The following is a 16728-nucleotide window of genomic DNA, read 5'->3' as shown; positions in this document are numbered from 1 at the left end:
TGCTCCTATCACCAGATAGCTCAGCTGACAGCCTTGGCATCATGATAGAAGAGTTTTCAGAAACGCTTTCTGAAACCCAGAGAAGTTTCAGCAACACCCACAGATGGTGACAGCATCACTGATTACGTGGCCCTGCACCCTGACAGGATGTCAAGATGAGCTTCAGCACTTGGAACCAAAAAGTGCTGTGATGAAGAAGGGAGTTTCTATTTTGACTCCACTGACTGACATTTCTTGTCTGCCTCTGGCTTTTTCGCTAAAATCCTTCAAGACACCAAATGATGGAGACTGAGGAGGTATACTGCTCTCGGGTAGGAAGCCAGCACCTTGCAGAAAGTGATCTGAAATATGACTACAGCAGGCTAAGACTTTTAAGTGCATCTACAGAAGTTCTGAATAGGACCATGGGTTCATCACAGAAGAATTCGATCAAAAATAACTTCTTAAATCTAAGAAGTTAACCTGATCAGCAAAGACAAAGACAAAGAAAAACAAAATGTAATTCTCAGGACGAAAGACGAGAAAATAAGTTGTACTAAACGTCAACATGGCTATTCTGGCAGACACCCAGCGACCTGCAGGAGTTTTTTTTTTTTTTTTTTTTTTCCATGCTCTGTGGCAACTGAAACCCCAGCCAGACAGAACCATTCAATTCCCTGGAAAGGAGGCCGAAGCCAGGGAGCCAAGTGGTCTAGCTCAGCGGATTCCTCCAACCCCACACACGGATGCCAGCAAGCTAAGATCCACTGGCTTGAAATTCTCAGTGCCAGCACAGCACTCTGCAGTCTACCTAGGAGGATCCAGCTTGGTGGGGAAAGGGGCGTCCACCATACTGAGGCCTGAGTACGCGGTTTCCCCTCACAGTGCTAAGGGGAGAGAAACTCCTGGCTGGAGACCTAACAGCAGGAAGAGAAATCTCCCAGCAAGCATGACTCATTTTCTCTCATTTATGCCTTCTTTTCCCCTTTTCCATTTTTATTTTCCACCTCCACGATTCTTATTTGTTCTTTAGGTTCTAAGTCACAATAATGTAAATGCACTTGGGGAAAAAATGTGCTCACTTTGGGCCATCTCACCCGGTTAGCAGCGTTCCCATCCAAACTAACCCCTTCTACACTAACCCCATGGCTGTGATCTGCTAGCAGAGAACTTGAAATAAATCCAGTATATCTTCACCAAGGCAAGAATGGAAGATCCCTAAGTGAGGGGCCTCCCCAGACCAGCCTAGAACAAAGGAACCTGTTAACATGGCTCGGTGTCCGTTTTTGTACATAGAGATATTAACTAACACAAGCCACTGACAATGGTTGTCAACGACTGAAGGGCAGTGGGCCTGGCATACAGTCGCGGCGAATCAACGTGCAGCATTTATCACGTCCTGACATCTGTAATTATTTATCATCTCTCCCCTATCTCCTATGACAGAATGGAGGGAACTAGAGGGAAGGGGGTTCTGTCTTTTTGTTGCTGTTGTTCACTGCTGTTTCCCAATACACAAAACAGAGATACAAAACACGAGTGCAATAAATGTTTGCTGAATGGATAAGTGAATGAGTGACGGCGAAGCAGTGGAACCACGTCCTCGCCCAGGTTCTCTGGGTTTGGCTGAAGGACCAACTCACTAGGTCCTCCATTCTCTCCTGCTATGACGGACATGCGTTTCACACGGTTCCTTCTCACAGGGCACAGTCCTCCTTGGATATTCTCTGACAGACATTCTCTACTTCTCCAGCAATCCAGACTTCAACCCGGCTTGAGAAACCTGAGACATGCTCCTATCCTCAAAGGCTCTCCTTGGCCATTTCTTTAAAGTCTCCTCCGTCACCACTGAACTTCCAAAGAACTTAGTCTACACCACTGAAGCAGCCCCATAGTTTTTAGTGACATGGGATAGCCACATTTTTAGTTACAATGGATGGTATCACCAATATGACTAATAACCCCATTCAAACAAATGGCATACTACAGTTTGCAAAGCGTTCTCTCTTTATGAAGTCCGAAGTCTAACCATTCTTTATTTCAGAAAATGGAATAAAGGTCACATCTGTGTTTAACCAAAAATAATAAAAACTAACTATCATTTTGAAAATGTACTATGTGCAAGGTGCTAGTCAAGGCTTTATATGACCATCCTACTTACTGCTCACAAATACTCCATGAAGCACATCTAATTTTCTGAAGTTTACTGACGAGACACATGAAGTTCACAGAAGTTAAGGCAACTGGCTCAAGTGTGCTCAATGCATAAATTGCTAATGGTGGGATATGAATTTAGTCTTGTCTAGGTCTGAAAAGGCCTTCCTATGAATAGGCATGCTCCAATTCGTCTCTACCACGAGAACTGGAAATGAGTGTACGGGCGTTCACTGCACATAGAAGCATGCATGCAGGTATCTGAGGAAATAGAAGACAGCTAAGCGTCCCACAGCTCCAAAGAGCTGCTAAGAAAGCAAGCAGCCTCTAAAAGGGGAGAAATGATATTAAGCTATATAAGTTCAAATTAATGCTTTAAATAAGAAACCCAGTCCCAAGTTCAAATTCATGCTTTAAATAAGGAACCAGTCCCTGGTTCCGAATTGCAGAGGCCATTTATATGGTGAAATGATAATGAGGTCTAAGGGAACTGCCCAACTGGGCCACAACTCCAGGCGTACCATTCACACCATAGTCTAAGAAACAGGATGACAGCTAGGTGTAGAGACCTTGGGCATGTCAAAGAACCAAACAGACACAAGTGGAAAGTTCCATCTCTTAGCTCCTCTTAATATCTGTGGATTAAGCCTTCTTATATCCCTTTTTCAGATAGGAAAACTGAGGCTCAGAGAGGCTAAATGACTTGTCAGGCCATTCAGCAAAGTTAGTGAGCAAGCCAGACGTACACACCGGGCTAGAATCATCACAATGCCAGTTCCTGGCATCTGGCTGTCTTCCCAGAAGGCATCTGCAAGGGGTGAGGGCAATCGGGACTTTGGACAACGTCCCCCCCCCACCCCCATGATTCCAGGTGCCCTTTACCTCGCATTTCTCCACGACCGGCTGCTGCCCACACTCGGAGCTGTTGCCTGCCACGATGCCAGCCCGAAGGTTCTCGCTGTCTCCAGTGCCCTCCTCCATGGAGTAGGTCTTGGAGTGGTTGCCTCGTCGATGGGCAGGGGCTCGGCCCTGGGCCAGGCTGAGCTGCCTGCGGAGGGCGCGGTTCTCCTCCTCCACCTCGCGCATGCGCACCTCCAGGTTCTCACGCTCCCGCTGGCTGGAGGCCGTGTACCTGGGGCTGTGCGCCTGGGACTCCAGCGGTGACAGAGACACGGGCTTTCCATCTGGGGAGCGAGAGACCAGAGAAGCGTTAACCAGGATGAACCATGCCGCAAGCCCCTCCAAGTTTCCCAGACATCCATTACTACACGGCGAGGCTCCTTGCACAATCCCATGTTTAAGGGAAGCAGATGGAAAGTGAGTTACAAATAAACGCATCCAGATTGAACTGGGAACAAAGTTGAGAACAGAACAACTTATTATGGTGATAGAAACTAATATGCTTTTTAGAGATGGCAATCATAATAAAACCGTTTCTAATTAAATGTACTGTCTTCCTCTACTTGACATGTTTCTACGTAGGCATTCTTAACAATAAAGAATCATGGGCCACGTGCGGTGGCTCACGCCTGTAATCCCAGCACTTTGGGAGGCCGAGGTGGGCGGATCACGAGGTCAAGAGATCGAGACCATTCTCGCAGTGATGAAACCCCGTCTCTACTAAAAATACAAAAATTAACCGGGTGTGGTGGCACGCGCCTGTAGTCCCAGCTACTCGGGAGGCTGAGGCGGAAGAATCGCTTGAACCCAGGAGGCGGAGGTTGCAGTGAGCAGAGATTGTGCCACTGCACTCCAGCCTGGTGACAGAGCAAGACTCCGTCTCAAAAAAAAAAAAAAAAAAAAAAAAAAAAGTATTATGGGCCGTGCGCAGTGGCTCACGCCTGTAATCCCATGAAGCAGGTATAATCTCTTGATCACAAGGTCAAGGGATTGAGACCATTGTGGCCAACATGGTGAAACCCCATCTCTACTAAAAATACGAAAATTAGCAGGGTGTGGTGGCATGGGCCTGTAGTCCCAGCTACTTGGGAGTCTGAGGCAGAAGAATCGCTTAAACCCAGGAGGCACAGGTTGCAGTGGGCTGAGACACACCGCTCCACTCCAGCCTGGTTACAGAGAGACTCTCTCTCAAAAAAAAAAAAAGAAAGAAAGAAAGAAAGAAAGAAAAGGATTATGAAAACAAACGGTAGGGGGGACTGGAGAGAAAGACAATGGAGGGAAGAAGGAGTATGAGGAAGTAGAGAAGAGCAAGAGAGGAAGAGAAGGAGTAAAGGAAAAAAGATGATAATAATGACTACGTTTATTAAGCTCTTCCTATGCAAACTCCTACACATGTTTCAAAATCCTGTTTTCAAAGCATCACCTCTCAGGGGAAACCATTCTCCATTTGCAGGCAAGGTATCTTTCCACATATTACTATAATGATTTGAATGTAGCACCACGAAAGCATGTATCTGCCATACTGTATTTGGTAAACAGTTTTACTAAATGTTTCCTATGAAGACTGGGAGTTCAAGGCAGGCAAAGGCAGGTCTTTCTTGTCTTTGTGGTAACGTGTCACAAAGTCTGAGAAATGCCAGAAGGGTGGATGCATGGTTCCATGCCAAGAATAAAATAATTAAAGGCAACAAAGAAGAAAGATATAGGAGCATGACCCGTCTCAAGGTTTTCACAGAAAAACAGTGACCATTAAAGTGAGTGCCAGCAACACTCTATGAACGTCACACAACCCTGCAATAAAAACTCAGGCACAGAGAGGATAAACAGGTCTCTCAATGTGAAACCAGCAGAATGGTGGGGTCAGAATTCGCAACCAGGTCTCTCTGATGGCTCAGCCTGTGCACTCTCCCTTTAAGTAAACATTCATTACAGGTTATTCAAAGAGCTAACATTTAAAAAACTTATTAGTATAAAAATCCCATCTCCCAAGAATACTTAGCGTATCACCTTGTATACAGTAGGTGCTCAGGGCATGCTTACTGTTGAGGAGTCCCAGTGACACAAGGCATACCCAAAGCTATCACTTATTTCTGTTTCTACTCTGCAGAAATCCTGGGCTCCAGCTATTTACAGCCACCTCAGGGGTTACCAAGCAAAAAAGCATTATCTCTAGAAAATCATCCTCTGTCAGCTGCCTGTCAAAAAAAAAACCGCTCTTCTTTTTCCACACTTCAAGTTTTTTCTTCCTGCTCAGACCCCACTGAGCTTCCAAACTGTCCGAGAGAGTCTCTGTGACTCACAAACTTGAGGATCAAAGAATGTGATGAATTACACCCTAGACATCTCACTTGTGCTGAGCCGGTCTCTGCCCAGGGCTTGTGATGGATCTTTGGACCTTAACAAATAGGACTCATTTTTTTTTCCCTCTTAATCACCTCAGGGTTAAACGCCTCAGCTCCTGGTCCTCTATCAATGCAACAAATATGCTTCACTGAAGTGCACTGCCTGGGACCACAGAATCAAAGGCCGAGGTAAAATAGGTAGGGGACGTGAAATCACAGGTTGATTTCATAGGGTTGCACTGTCACCGACTGGCCAGTTACAAGCTCCAACCCAAACTTTTGAAGACCTGTCTCCCTGTTTGGTACAAGTAAGAAGGAAAAAGAATAGGCAGCTATTCATAATTGTGTTTTCTCAACTACCATTGACCCTTTGAGCAGGAGTGGGTAAAGATGAACATCTGGCTTCCACAGGAATTACGCTCTCTTTACCGTCTACATGGATGTACACCATGCTAGGTAGCTCATGCTGATAATGCCTTAGGTTGCTATCAGCGCAAGGAAGTGGTAATAGTTAACCCCATTACTGATCCAGAGACTGAGACTCAAGTTTAAACTGTGTTCCTATTATGTTGCAGCTTGACTGTCAACAAGGTCTCCTGGATGTTGCACTCAGCTATGCTCCTGCATTTATGTGCTAAATTAAGAGGTAAAAGTCCGGGCGTGGTAGCTCACGCCTGTAATCCCAACACTTTGGGAGGCCAAGGCAGGCAGACCACGAGGTTAGGAGTACGAGACAATCCTGGCCAACACAGTGAAACCCTATCTCTACTAAAAATACAAAAAATTAGCCAGGTGTGATGGCACATGACTGTAATCCCAGCTACTAGGGAGACTGAGGTGGGAGAATCACTTCAACCTGGGAGGTGAAGGTTGCAGTGAGCTAAGATTGTGCCATTCTACTCCAGCCCACCCATCCCCACCAAAAAAGATAAAGCTCTGGAGACTGAGAGGGTCTCCTCCTCAGGAAAGGATTCTGGAGCATTGGGGCAGAAATGCAAGAAGGTCAGCAGGGTCCCAGGGGCTCTAGAAAGTTAACAAATGGGACCTGGGAGTTTGTTCTCTGGAGGGGTTACATCAATGCTCCGGGCTTCGTTTTTCTCTTCTGTGAAATGGGGACATAATGTAAACATTAAGAGTAATGGTAGGCTTAAGCAAAAATCTTGCTTAATACAAAATACAGAGGACTGTGCCCTTACTGGGAGGCGCTTGGCATCAGTGAGTTCTTGTGACCCTTTCTCAGCGAGGGAAAGTCATGCCATGTGTAAGATGAGTTGATGATGTAAAGAATAAAACACCGTATTTTAAGAACACAGGGTTGTTCTGTGTGTTGTGTATCGGAACGAGCAGTCAATAGACCTTGGCTTCCTTGGTTATATACTCTGAGATGAGGCGCTGCTAACCTTCTTGCCTTCATCCTTAGCCAGGTTCAAGGTTAATCCTTATAAACATGGAGCAAGAGGCAAGCAGGTTTCACCAAAGAGGCTTGGTCACATTCTCCAGCCTCTCTCTTGAAAGCCCCATATTTTAAACATTTATGTAAATTATAATTGCTTGATTATGGTCTTAAGAGAAATGCTATTTGACATCCTGTGTCCATTTCTGCACTGCTTTAGAACCCAAATGGTTTTAGTCAAACTTAACTCTCAAAGACTTGCAGGGGTTTTCCCACTATTAAAAGCCCTAGAGATTTGTCACCAATGAAGCCACACCATATAACTAATGTCAGATCTCAAAGAGAGGAACCAATGTTGAAGAAAGCAACATTCATGCTGTGCCCAACTCCTGGCATGGAAGAAGTGCTCAGTTAATGGCAGAACTGCCCTTTCTGGTTTGTTCCGCTGTCTTGGGCCAGCCCCTTCCTTTTCCTCAGCCAGTTTCGCCTTCTGAAAGGTGGGGCCCTGGAGATGTGCTCCCAGTCCCCTCTCAGCTCTAACTCTTCGCAGCTGTAGAGTCCAGGTGATCCCAACACCACATGATCAGAAGTGAATACAAGTGGGTCCGGCTGCCTTGCCAGATTCACAGCTCATTCTAGTTTTATTTGTCCTGACTCTGGCTTTTATTCCTGGACTATTCCTTTTTCTGGCTCCTGACCTTTTTGCTCAGGCTTCTCCTAACTCTCTGAGAGTAAGGGGAGGACAGAGGGTCTGCAATTCTCTGCTACATTTTACACGCACTGGTCCGTCGTAGGAACACCCCTCAAGCTTTGTGTACAGGCCGTAAAGCCCACCACACAGGGTTATGTAAACGACTGTGCCCACATTGGTATTTCTCAGACTCTTAGTGGTGAAGAACCAGTTTTTCTCCCTCCCCCAATCCATCCTGGACACAAATTTGCTCCTAACACACAAAGGTAAAATAGAGCTTGGCCCACGTTAACTCATCACTGGAATTAAACAAATTGTTCTATACTATGTTAATCAAGACTACTGATCACACATTTGATGCCGGCGACAAAGTCCACTTGCTCTAGATGTTTCTAAATGCCTAGTCTCTAGTTCCATAGGTATCTTGCTGCAGGCCAGCAACAGTTTAAGGATTGTAATGGTTAGTTTTATGCGTCAACTCGGCTGGGCCATGTGGTACCCAGATATGTGGTCAAATGTCATTTTGGATGTTCTTTTGAAAGGTGTTTTTGGATGAGATTAACATTTAGATGGTTAGACTGAGTAAAGCAGGTATCCTCTCCTGGTGTGGGTTGGCTACCTCCCATTAGCTGAAGGCATGAATAGATCAAAAATGCTGACCATCCCCCAAATACAAGAGAACTCATCTTTGCCTGACAGTCTTTGAATTGGAACATCATCTTTTTCTTATCTTCCAACTCAAACTGAATCACCAGATCTTCCTGGGTCGCAAGCCTGCTGGAATTTGGAATGGAACACCACCATGAGATCTCCTGGTTCTCAGGCTTTTCGACTTAGGCCAGACCTACACATCGGCTCTCCAGCTTGCTGACTCACCCTGAAGATTTTGGAGTTTGTTGGCTTCCATAATCATGTAAGCCATTTCCTTACAACAAACAAAGCTGTACATACACATCCTAGTATCACTGCTTCTCTAAAGAACCCTGACAAATACAGGGATGAACAACGGCCTGCAGATCACACCTCGAGCGGCACTGCCCAGTGTCCAGTCTCCACTCCCAGGTCCTGGCATGCTTCCTATACTTCACAAACATTTGAGGAAGAGAGAAAAAGAAGAACACCTAGAACTTTTTGTTAAAAACGGTGTTAAAATGCCGAGCGCACCATAAACTACCAGCTATTTTAAAATACATCTCATTACAATGTTAAATACTGGGGAAGACGGAGAGAGAACTGAGAAAAGCCAACAAATCGAGTAGATTAATAAGAGCATGAGATTTGGAATACTTATTCACTGCCATGAGAACAGTATGGGGGAACCACCCCCATGATTCAATTATCTCCCATGCGTCTCTCCCACAATATGTGAAAATTATGCGAGCTACGATTCAAAATGGGATTTGGGTAGGGACACAGGGAAACGATTTCAATACTCAAACTCCCCATACTTCTCTCAATCTAAGCCCACTAAAGCTGCAGGCAGGGTACACACAGGCAGCAGTAGATAAGACCCCTTGTCTGTAAGTGCCTTTCCCTTTGTTTCTCTATTACCTTTCCTTCTGGGTTTCCACTCTTCAGGAATACACAGTCTATGCATGCACATGATGTATCGTTCTATCACGGAGCAGGTTTATGTGTTGATCTGCGGTTCAGCCCACTTTCAGCTTAAAATGTCAAACAAGGCATTATTCAAAAACTGAGCTGACAACATCATCTTCCTCCCTCCAAAAGTTCTCCACAAACATGAATTTATCATCGAATCTGAATCTCTGAATCCACTTGAGATGAATGTTCTGAATTAAGAATCAAAACATCTAAGATTCAGAACAATGAAGGTAAATTGAAAATCAACCTCCGTGCAGTGCAGTGACAGAGATTAGGGACTCACCATCCAAAATGTCCTAAGTGATGATCTCAGTCAATCTGAATGTGCTGAATATCTCTGGATCGCTCTTTGAAATGACTAGGACTGGGGATCATTAACACAAGCAGGGCCACGGCGTGGATGGGCCTCCCACCAAAGGGGCTGGGACCCTTTTAGGGGCAATAGACCCAGGTCTCCCTAATCTAGGAAAGCAAACTCTTGCACTCAGGGCCAGATTTCAGGAAAGCTGTCCTCCCTGCATCATCCCGCCTGTGATAAAGACACTACATCCCTAACCTTTATATGGCAAAATCTCCCTACGTACAATCTGTCGCTGAGGCCTGCCAATTCTTCCTTCCTGATGTTTGAAGCACTTGCTCTTCTCATTTGATTTCAAACATCTCATCCGAAGCCCAGCCTCTTAATCTTATCCTAAAACAGGGGTCATCAAACTTTTTCTGTCAACATCCAGAGAGTCAGTATGTTTTATTTTGCAGGCTATGCAATCTCTGCTGCAAGCACTCGACTGCCATTGTAGCATAAAAGCAGCCACAGAAATATATAACCAACGGCTGTGGCTATGTTCCAGTCAAATGTTGTTTCCAAAAACAAGCAGGGGGCTCGATCTGGCATCCTTCTGGGACACAGATGACGGACCCTGCCGTAGAACACTGGGTGGGTCTCCTGGGTTAGCCCCCCTGCCTCCGATTTCTCCCTGTTCCTGTCAGCTCCCTCACAGGTGTCATGGACAACGTTCTTCAGTCCTGCTTCCACCACGTGTGCAGGCTGACAATGTACGGAATCAACTCTTATCTACTTCAAGGTCATCCATCAAATTCAACACATACTTGGTCAGTTCCCAATGAGTGCATGTCCTTGGGTGTTGTGTGTGTCGTCTCATTTTAATTTATGCAACAATGTCATGAAGTGGGTGTTCTATTTCCACTTGACTAATGAAAAAAAAAAAAAAACAAAGAGAAACAGACACATGATTTCACTAGTTCAATGTCATCCCAGTAACAGTGGCAGAGGGAGAGTCTTGAACCCAGGTTCACTGGCTCCAGAGAAGTGGCTCTTTCTTGCACCAAATCAGAATGTCTCCTGTTCACCACTCTCTGAACAATTCCAATCTAATTTGTGGTTGTGGTGGCTGTTTCTGGTTCATTCCCTGGTCCCTCAGGCCAGTGGTTCTCAATCTGGGCTGGCATTAAATAACTTAGAAAACATGAAACTATGAAATTGCAGTGGCCCCAACCTAGATGAATTCATAGAGCATCTCTGGAAGTGGGGGTCTAATTATCGGCATTTTTTGAAAAATTTAAGGTCCGGGATACATGTGCAGGGCATGCAGGTGTATGCAACTCCCCAATAGGCCTCAGCTGTGTTTTCTCCCTCGTTGTGTTTGTGTGCTCATTGTTCAGCTTCCACTTATGAGAACATGCGGTGTTTGGTTACCTGTTCCTGTGTTAGTTTGCTGAGGATAATGGCTTCCAGTTTCATCCATATCCATGCAAAGGACACGATCTCATTCCTTTTCATGGCTGCATAGTATTCCATGGTGTATAGGGACCACATTTTCTTTATCCAGTCTATGACTGATGGGCATCTATGTTGATTCCATGTCTTTGGGACTGTGAATTGTGCTGCAATAAACATACATGTGCCTGTATCTTTGTAACAGAATGATTTATGTTCCTTTGAGTTTTCAGCATTTTTAAAAGCAGCCACTCCCATGAGATTCTCATGTGTAGCCAAGGTTGAAAAATGCTGGCTTAGGCATTTTCCCAGATTCTCCAGCTTGGATGCAAAGGAGGTCTTAGCATTGCCACACTTAATTATAGTATTGCTCTGACCCTGTATCCCATTTCCCTTGGACAAGCCTCTACTGTATTCTTTCAGCAGTTCCCATTACGTGACTCAGACGCACGTGATTTCCCGGTATTGCAGCTCCTCCAAGCATAAGGGCCTGTTTTGCTCCTCTGCACCCCCCTGCTTCCGGGAAGACAGTCTCCTTCTAAAGCAGTTCCCTGATAGCCCAGCTGCCTGACTATCCAGCATCCCTGGTTTCTGCCTCCCTTCTCTTGACCAATCTGACCAATCATATGTCACCTTATTCTAATGAATGTTTCAAGTCTTCCTTTTCTATATGAGACTATATTCATTGAGCAATTTGTAATTTTTTTAGAAAATGCCCTCCTTTTAATTAACATAAAGATTTCACACCCTCATTCAATGCCAAATATCAAACATCATTTGATGTTTCAAAGTAAATTAAATATTGAAGCCAAAGTTGTTTTACAAAAATTTAGAAAACTCCGTTGGATCTTAAAAGTTAATTTTGATCACAAGATGTCCACAGGAGAGCTGAGTCTGCCAACATGTCATCAGCTTTTCCTTTCTAGGCAGTACGTAAGTCATACCAAGATATAGGGCCAGGTTGCACCATTTTCTTAAGTTTCAAAAGCATGGAATCTGATCTGCTGTGGGAAGGAAAATGGCAATGGTAACACACAAAGGCTGCTCGCCTGTTATGAGGTACACAGGGAATGTTTTACCCCAAAATTCCCCTAAGTGATTTTCTGGAAGGTATCTCTGGCAACCAACGCACACTTGAGTTCCAGCAAAGGCCCTGGAGACAGATCTTCTGACAAAGATGGAAGAACAGTGAAGAGAAAAAAAAAGAGTTCCTTACCAGCTTCTAAAAAGGATTTGCAACACAATGCCAGGGAAAGAAGCCTGGATTCATTGCACCATAATAGCCTGAATGAGATCTGACTTTTGTCTTCCATAAGGCCATTTCCAAGAACGTTAGCTTAAAAAGCTTCATTAAGTCAAGAAAATGAAGACATTTTTAGCACCAATTTGCTGTATCCATACCTGAGTTTAGACTATAAACGCTTCAAGTGTGTCCTAACGGGCCACTGTAACAGTTTTTGTCTCTTGAAACTTCAGGTTCAATGATTTCACTTCAAATGCTTTGGTGTGTTTGTTTGTTTTTCCCCCCAAATACGCTAAGTTCCGAAAGGTGGAGATGATGGGTCTTTGAACCACCATGATGGGGACATGCATCTTTCTGCTTCTGTAACTGGCCCGTCATATTCCCAAGGAGTCTGAGTATCTGAGTATGGACAGAAGGGCTTTGTTAGTACCATTCGAATCGTCACCAAACAAGGCCAAAAAAAAGATAATGTATTTACTGCTCTGTTTCCTAGAAATATAGATTTGACAGCAGAGTCAAGGTCTTCTCTTAGATCACCAGGTGGTATAGGAAACAGTCACTGAATGGTAATGATAACAGTGTCTACTAGAAAAGGTAAAGGGAAACACATTCACCACAAATCCTGACAACCCATCGGTGTGTGAGGGCACAATATCGTTACATTCCACTGATCTTTCATGAGCCTCTGCCCCCAGTTAACCCCTAAACGTCAATCATTTTTTACATAGCCTCCAAGAAACCACCAGCTTCAGTGGTAGTCTCCAACGGTTGAGTCTGAGAAAGCAGCCTTTCTCCTTCCCCAGTTTCTTGAGTCCTATTTCATACATATGCAGAAGTTGGTCCCAATCCCCTTTGTTGGTAGATTCGTCAAAAGGAAAAGCTAAACAACCACAATGATTCTATCCTTTGCAAAGCATCAACTGAGTGTCCTCAATGTGGCTATTTACTATAAAATCAGATGCAGAAATACTATAGAATTGCTTAATTTTCTCTTTAGTGGCACTCAAGATGAAAGATTTCCTAAGTGTTTCTCTCCACTGATTTAATTTTTAAAAATCTTTGCAATAAATGTGTTATTTCATATGAAATATTCATAGACCTTATAAAATCCCACTAAAATGTTCCAAGAGTGAGGCGAATCGCATGTGCAGAGAAGAATCATATTTTACAGTAAAAACTTTTAATGAGGTTCATTTTTTTTTTTTGTAGCCAAAATCTTGTTCAAATCAAAAGACCCACATGGGATGATTTTTTAGCAAAGGTTTTCAATTTTATTTTGCATTCATCACACTAAGTATGTTGAAAACTATCTTTTTCTCACTTTGTGAATCCATACTTGCAGTAAACCTTAAATAGTCATTCTTGGTGGCCATATTCATTTACCAAAAGAGGTTCTGTAATTTTTTTTTCTTGTTTTTGAGCCAGGGTCTCACTCTGTCACCCAGGCTGGAGTGCAGGGGCACAATCTTGGCTCACTTCTACCTCTGCCTTCCATGTACAAGTGATTTTCTTTCTTCAGTCTCCCAAGTAGCTGGGATTACAGGCACCTGCCACCACGCCTGGCTAATTTTTGTATTTTTACTAAAAACTGGGTTTTACCGTGTTGGCCAGTCTGTTCTTGATCTTCGGACCTCAAGTGATCCATCTGCCTCAGCCTCCCAAGGTGCTGGGATTATAGGTGCGAGCCAATGCACCCAGTATTTCTGTGATTTTTTTTAAAAAGTGAGGAACACTAGCAATGTCTGGTTTGGGTTACACAAGGATGAAAAATTTCAACAGTAAACAGCAGCTGACTGAGGATGCCAGACAGATCAGCAAAGCCCGGACTCCATTCAATTCTGCTCCTTGTGCTTTGCTGCCTCTTCCTGCTGTGATCATCTAACTTCAGGGGTGAAATATCCAAGTGAAATTCAGATCTATGGAGAAGAGTTAGGGACCCTTACCAAAAAGGATCCAACAGAATGATGACCTGACATCACGAGTGTGACTTGAATTGGACTGCATCAGAACTGAACTATGGTGCCCTGCTGTCCTCAGGAGAGAGGCAGACTATCAGATAACCCACTCAGACTTTGATAACCTTCTCTGCATTTGGAAGACAGTAGTCCCACGATTGCCCTGGGACTATGAGAAGAAAACTGAATGTGAAACATCACTAAAAGTCTAGAGCAGGGGTGTCCAGTCTTTTGGCTTCCTTTGGCCACACTGAAAAAAAAAGAATTCTCTTGGGTCACACATAAAATACATTAACACAAAGAACAGCTGATGAGCTTAAAAAAAAGAAAGAAAAACCCCAAAAGAATCTTACAATGTTTTTAAAGTCTCCAAATTTGACGTGACTGCCCACTGCACCTGAGATTGCACACATGCCAAACCTGAGCAAAAGTTCTCTTTCCTTATACCGCACGTAAGCAAGGGTAACATGGAAAGCAAGCCCCTGCCCCGTCTTTTCAGGAGCTCTGACATCAGTGAGGATGGACTTGACTTGCACCATATTCCCGGGGTCCTCTGACATACCCCATCTCCTCCACAGTCAACTGGCTTTGAGACAAACCACTGCCCCTCATCCAAACGCCCCACCCCTTGCCCAGCCTCCTATGGATGCCACCTGGTACGCAAGCCACACTTCACCGGAAGTGGCCAGCTCTGGCCTGCAGCGTTCACTCCACAATAGTGGAACCAGATGAGACAGAAAGGATGAGGCTGGTAAAAAGACAAATACAAAGAGCTAGCTATCAAAGATAAGGAGGACTCTGTACTTCAAGTTAGCAGTGGCAACACAGCCAACCAACAGCATGAGTAGCTGCCATGCGGAATATCCTAACCCATTCTAAAAAGCAATGGAAGCAAGTACTTTTGTAAATGTGCTTCATTCCTTCAATAGCATCCCTTTGCTGTAAACTGCCCCTTCACTGAAACCAGTGTTACCTTCCTCAGCTTAACTGTAAATTTAAAACAAGAGAAAACAAGCAAAAGCCTGCCTGGACATTCCTTGGCATGTAGGTGACTGTCCTCCTTTTTCCTATCTTCTTTTCCGCATTCACAGTCGTGTCCAACGCCCTTTAACAGTTTGACTTGCATTAAAGTTATATTCCAATTCCCACAAAGATCTACGTTAGAAATAAGAGGAGGAAAAAGAGAAAGACCAAAACAAAAACACATCACCTCTTTTTTCACTCTTTCCTTACAAATCCAAACCATCCCACAGGAGAAAATCAGAATGAGGTTTTAACAAAACAGATCAGGGAGAGAGGGGAACAGAAGATCTCATCAGGAGTTCAGCTTGACAGAAGTTAACGCTTTATCGGGATGGGCACTTGGCAAAGATAACATGTTACCAAGAGCAAGATGGCTGTTTGGGTAAAATATTGTACGAATACTTATTAAGCTCAAACCTGCCATCTCTGTTTTTGATGGGTGGGTATCTTCTTTCAAATCCTATACATGAGAGTTTTTATAAGGTGCTTCCAGCAGGCTTATAAAAGTAAGAAGAATAAAACTAAGAACCCTCAAGTCAACACCACCGTAAGGCAAATCAGGATTTTCTTCTACAAGTTGAGAGGAAGGATGGGCTTGAGTGCAGGAAGCAGTAACAGACACCGGGGACCAAGAAGAAGCCTTTGATGGTGAAGCCTCCCTAGATTTTGACCCCAAAGAACCCCTTGCAAGACAGAGGCCCACCCGATCTCAGGGACTGATCTCAGAGACAGCATCAGGAAGGGGGTGATGGGGCTGATCTGTCAAGAGGAGATCCTGGTTCAAGCCTTGATGGACTTTCTGAAATTGCTGGTGAAATCTCCTGCGTTTTATATTTCCATCTTCCGGCCCTGAAGAATCCTCAGTGAACCAAAGAGCCTCATTAACAAGGATTTCAGGAGCCCCTACACATAAAAGCCCTATGCTAACTTCCTGAAGGTGGCAGTTAGAATAAGCATTAAGAATTTGTTCTTTCCTTTGCATGTTTTGTCATTTGGTGAATTCCACTGACCCTCCCACACCTGGCTCAATAATCCCTTCTAATAACCCTTCTCCAATCTGCCCAGGGTGAGCTGGCTCCTCCTCTCCTCTCACAATCCTCAGATTTCCTACTACCTTCCACAACACAGATAAGGTGGTGGCTTTTACTCCATGTGCAACGACTCTTCATGGCACCTCCACTGTCAACATGTTAACTGAACACCTGTTCAGGGCAGAAGCCATGCTGAATCGCTGTTTCCCAGTGGCTGCCTGGCACAATGTGTATACGCAGTGGGTATTCTTACGCAACCACCACATTGTGGAAGGGGACAATGACTTGGGAGTCCTTTGATGTCCCCACATCCAAATGACAGCCTTGGATTTCCACCTCCAAAACCTTCGGCTCCTTTTCTCAAAAGTGATGACCAAAAACTGTCATCACGTTTGTCCCCACTGCAGAAGCCAAAAATCTAGGACTCATTCCTGAATTTCTTTCCTCACGTCCCACATGCACGGCATTAGCAACGTATGTGAACGCTGGTTTGATCTTCGAAATATACCCTGAATACAAACACTTCCCCACGACCCCCACCACTATGACTCTAGTTCTAGGACCCAGCACCTCTTACCTGGACTCACTCAACAGCCACCTAACTGGTCATTCTGCCTCAGTCATTCTACTTGTCACTTACAGCTGGATGGCCTTTAAAAATGGTTATCCGGTCACAT

At 44.4% G+C, this 16728-nt stretch overlaps 1 protein-coding gene across 4 annotated transcripts in view; it reads right to left on the bottom strand.

Annotated features, from left to right (window-relative positions):
- The window catches only part of LARGE1 (LARGE xylosyl- and glucuronyltransferase 1), a 616984-nt gene that overhangs the window by 352921 nt on the left and 247335 nt on the right, over positions 1-16728 (bottom strand). For all 4 annotated transcript variants that reach the window (XM_074390818.1, XM_039463163.2, XM_074390817.1 and 1 more), the window contains one exon: positions 3016-3317. In XM_074390818.1, coding sequence (XP_074246919.1) covers positions 3016-3317 — 302 coding nt within the window. The remainder of the gene's footprint in view (positions 1-3015; positions 3318-16728) is intronic.

This window comes from Saimiri boliviensis, chromosome 21, assembly GCF_048565385.1.
Source record: "Saimiri boliviensis isolate mSaiBol1 chromosome 21, mSaiBol1.pri, whole genome shotgun sequence".
Classification (NCBI taxonomy): Eukaryota; Metazoa; Chordata; class Mammalia; order Primates; family Cebidae; genus Saimiri; species Saimiri boliviensis.
Note: the sequence above shows the minus strand (reverse complement) of the source record. Positions and strands in the feature narration are given on the sequence as shown.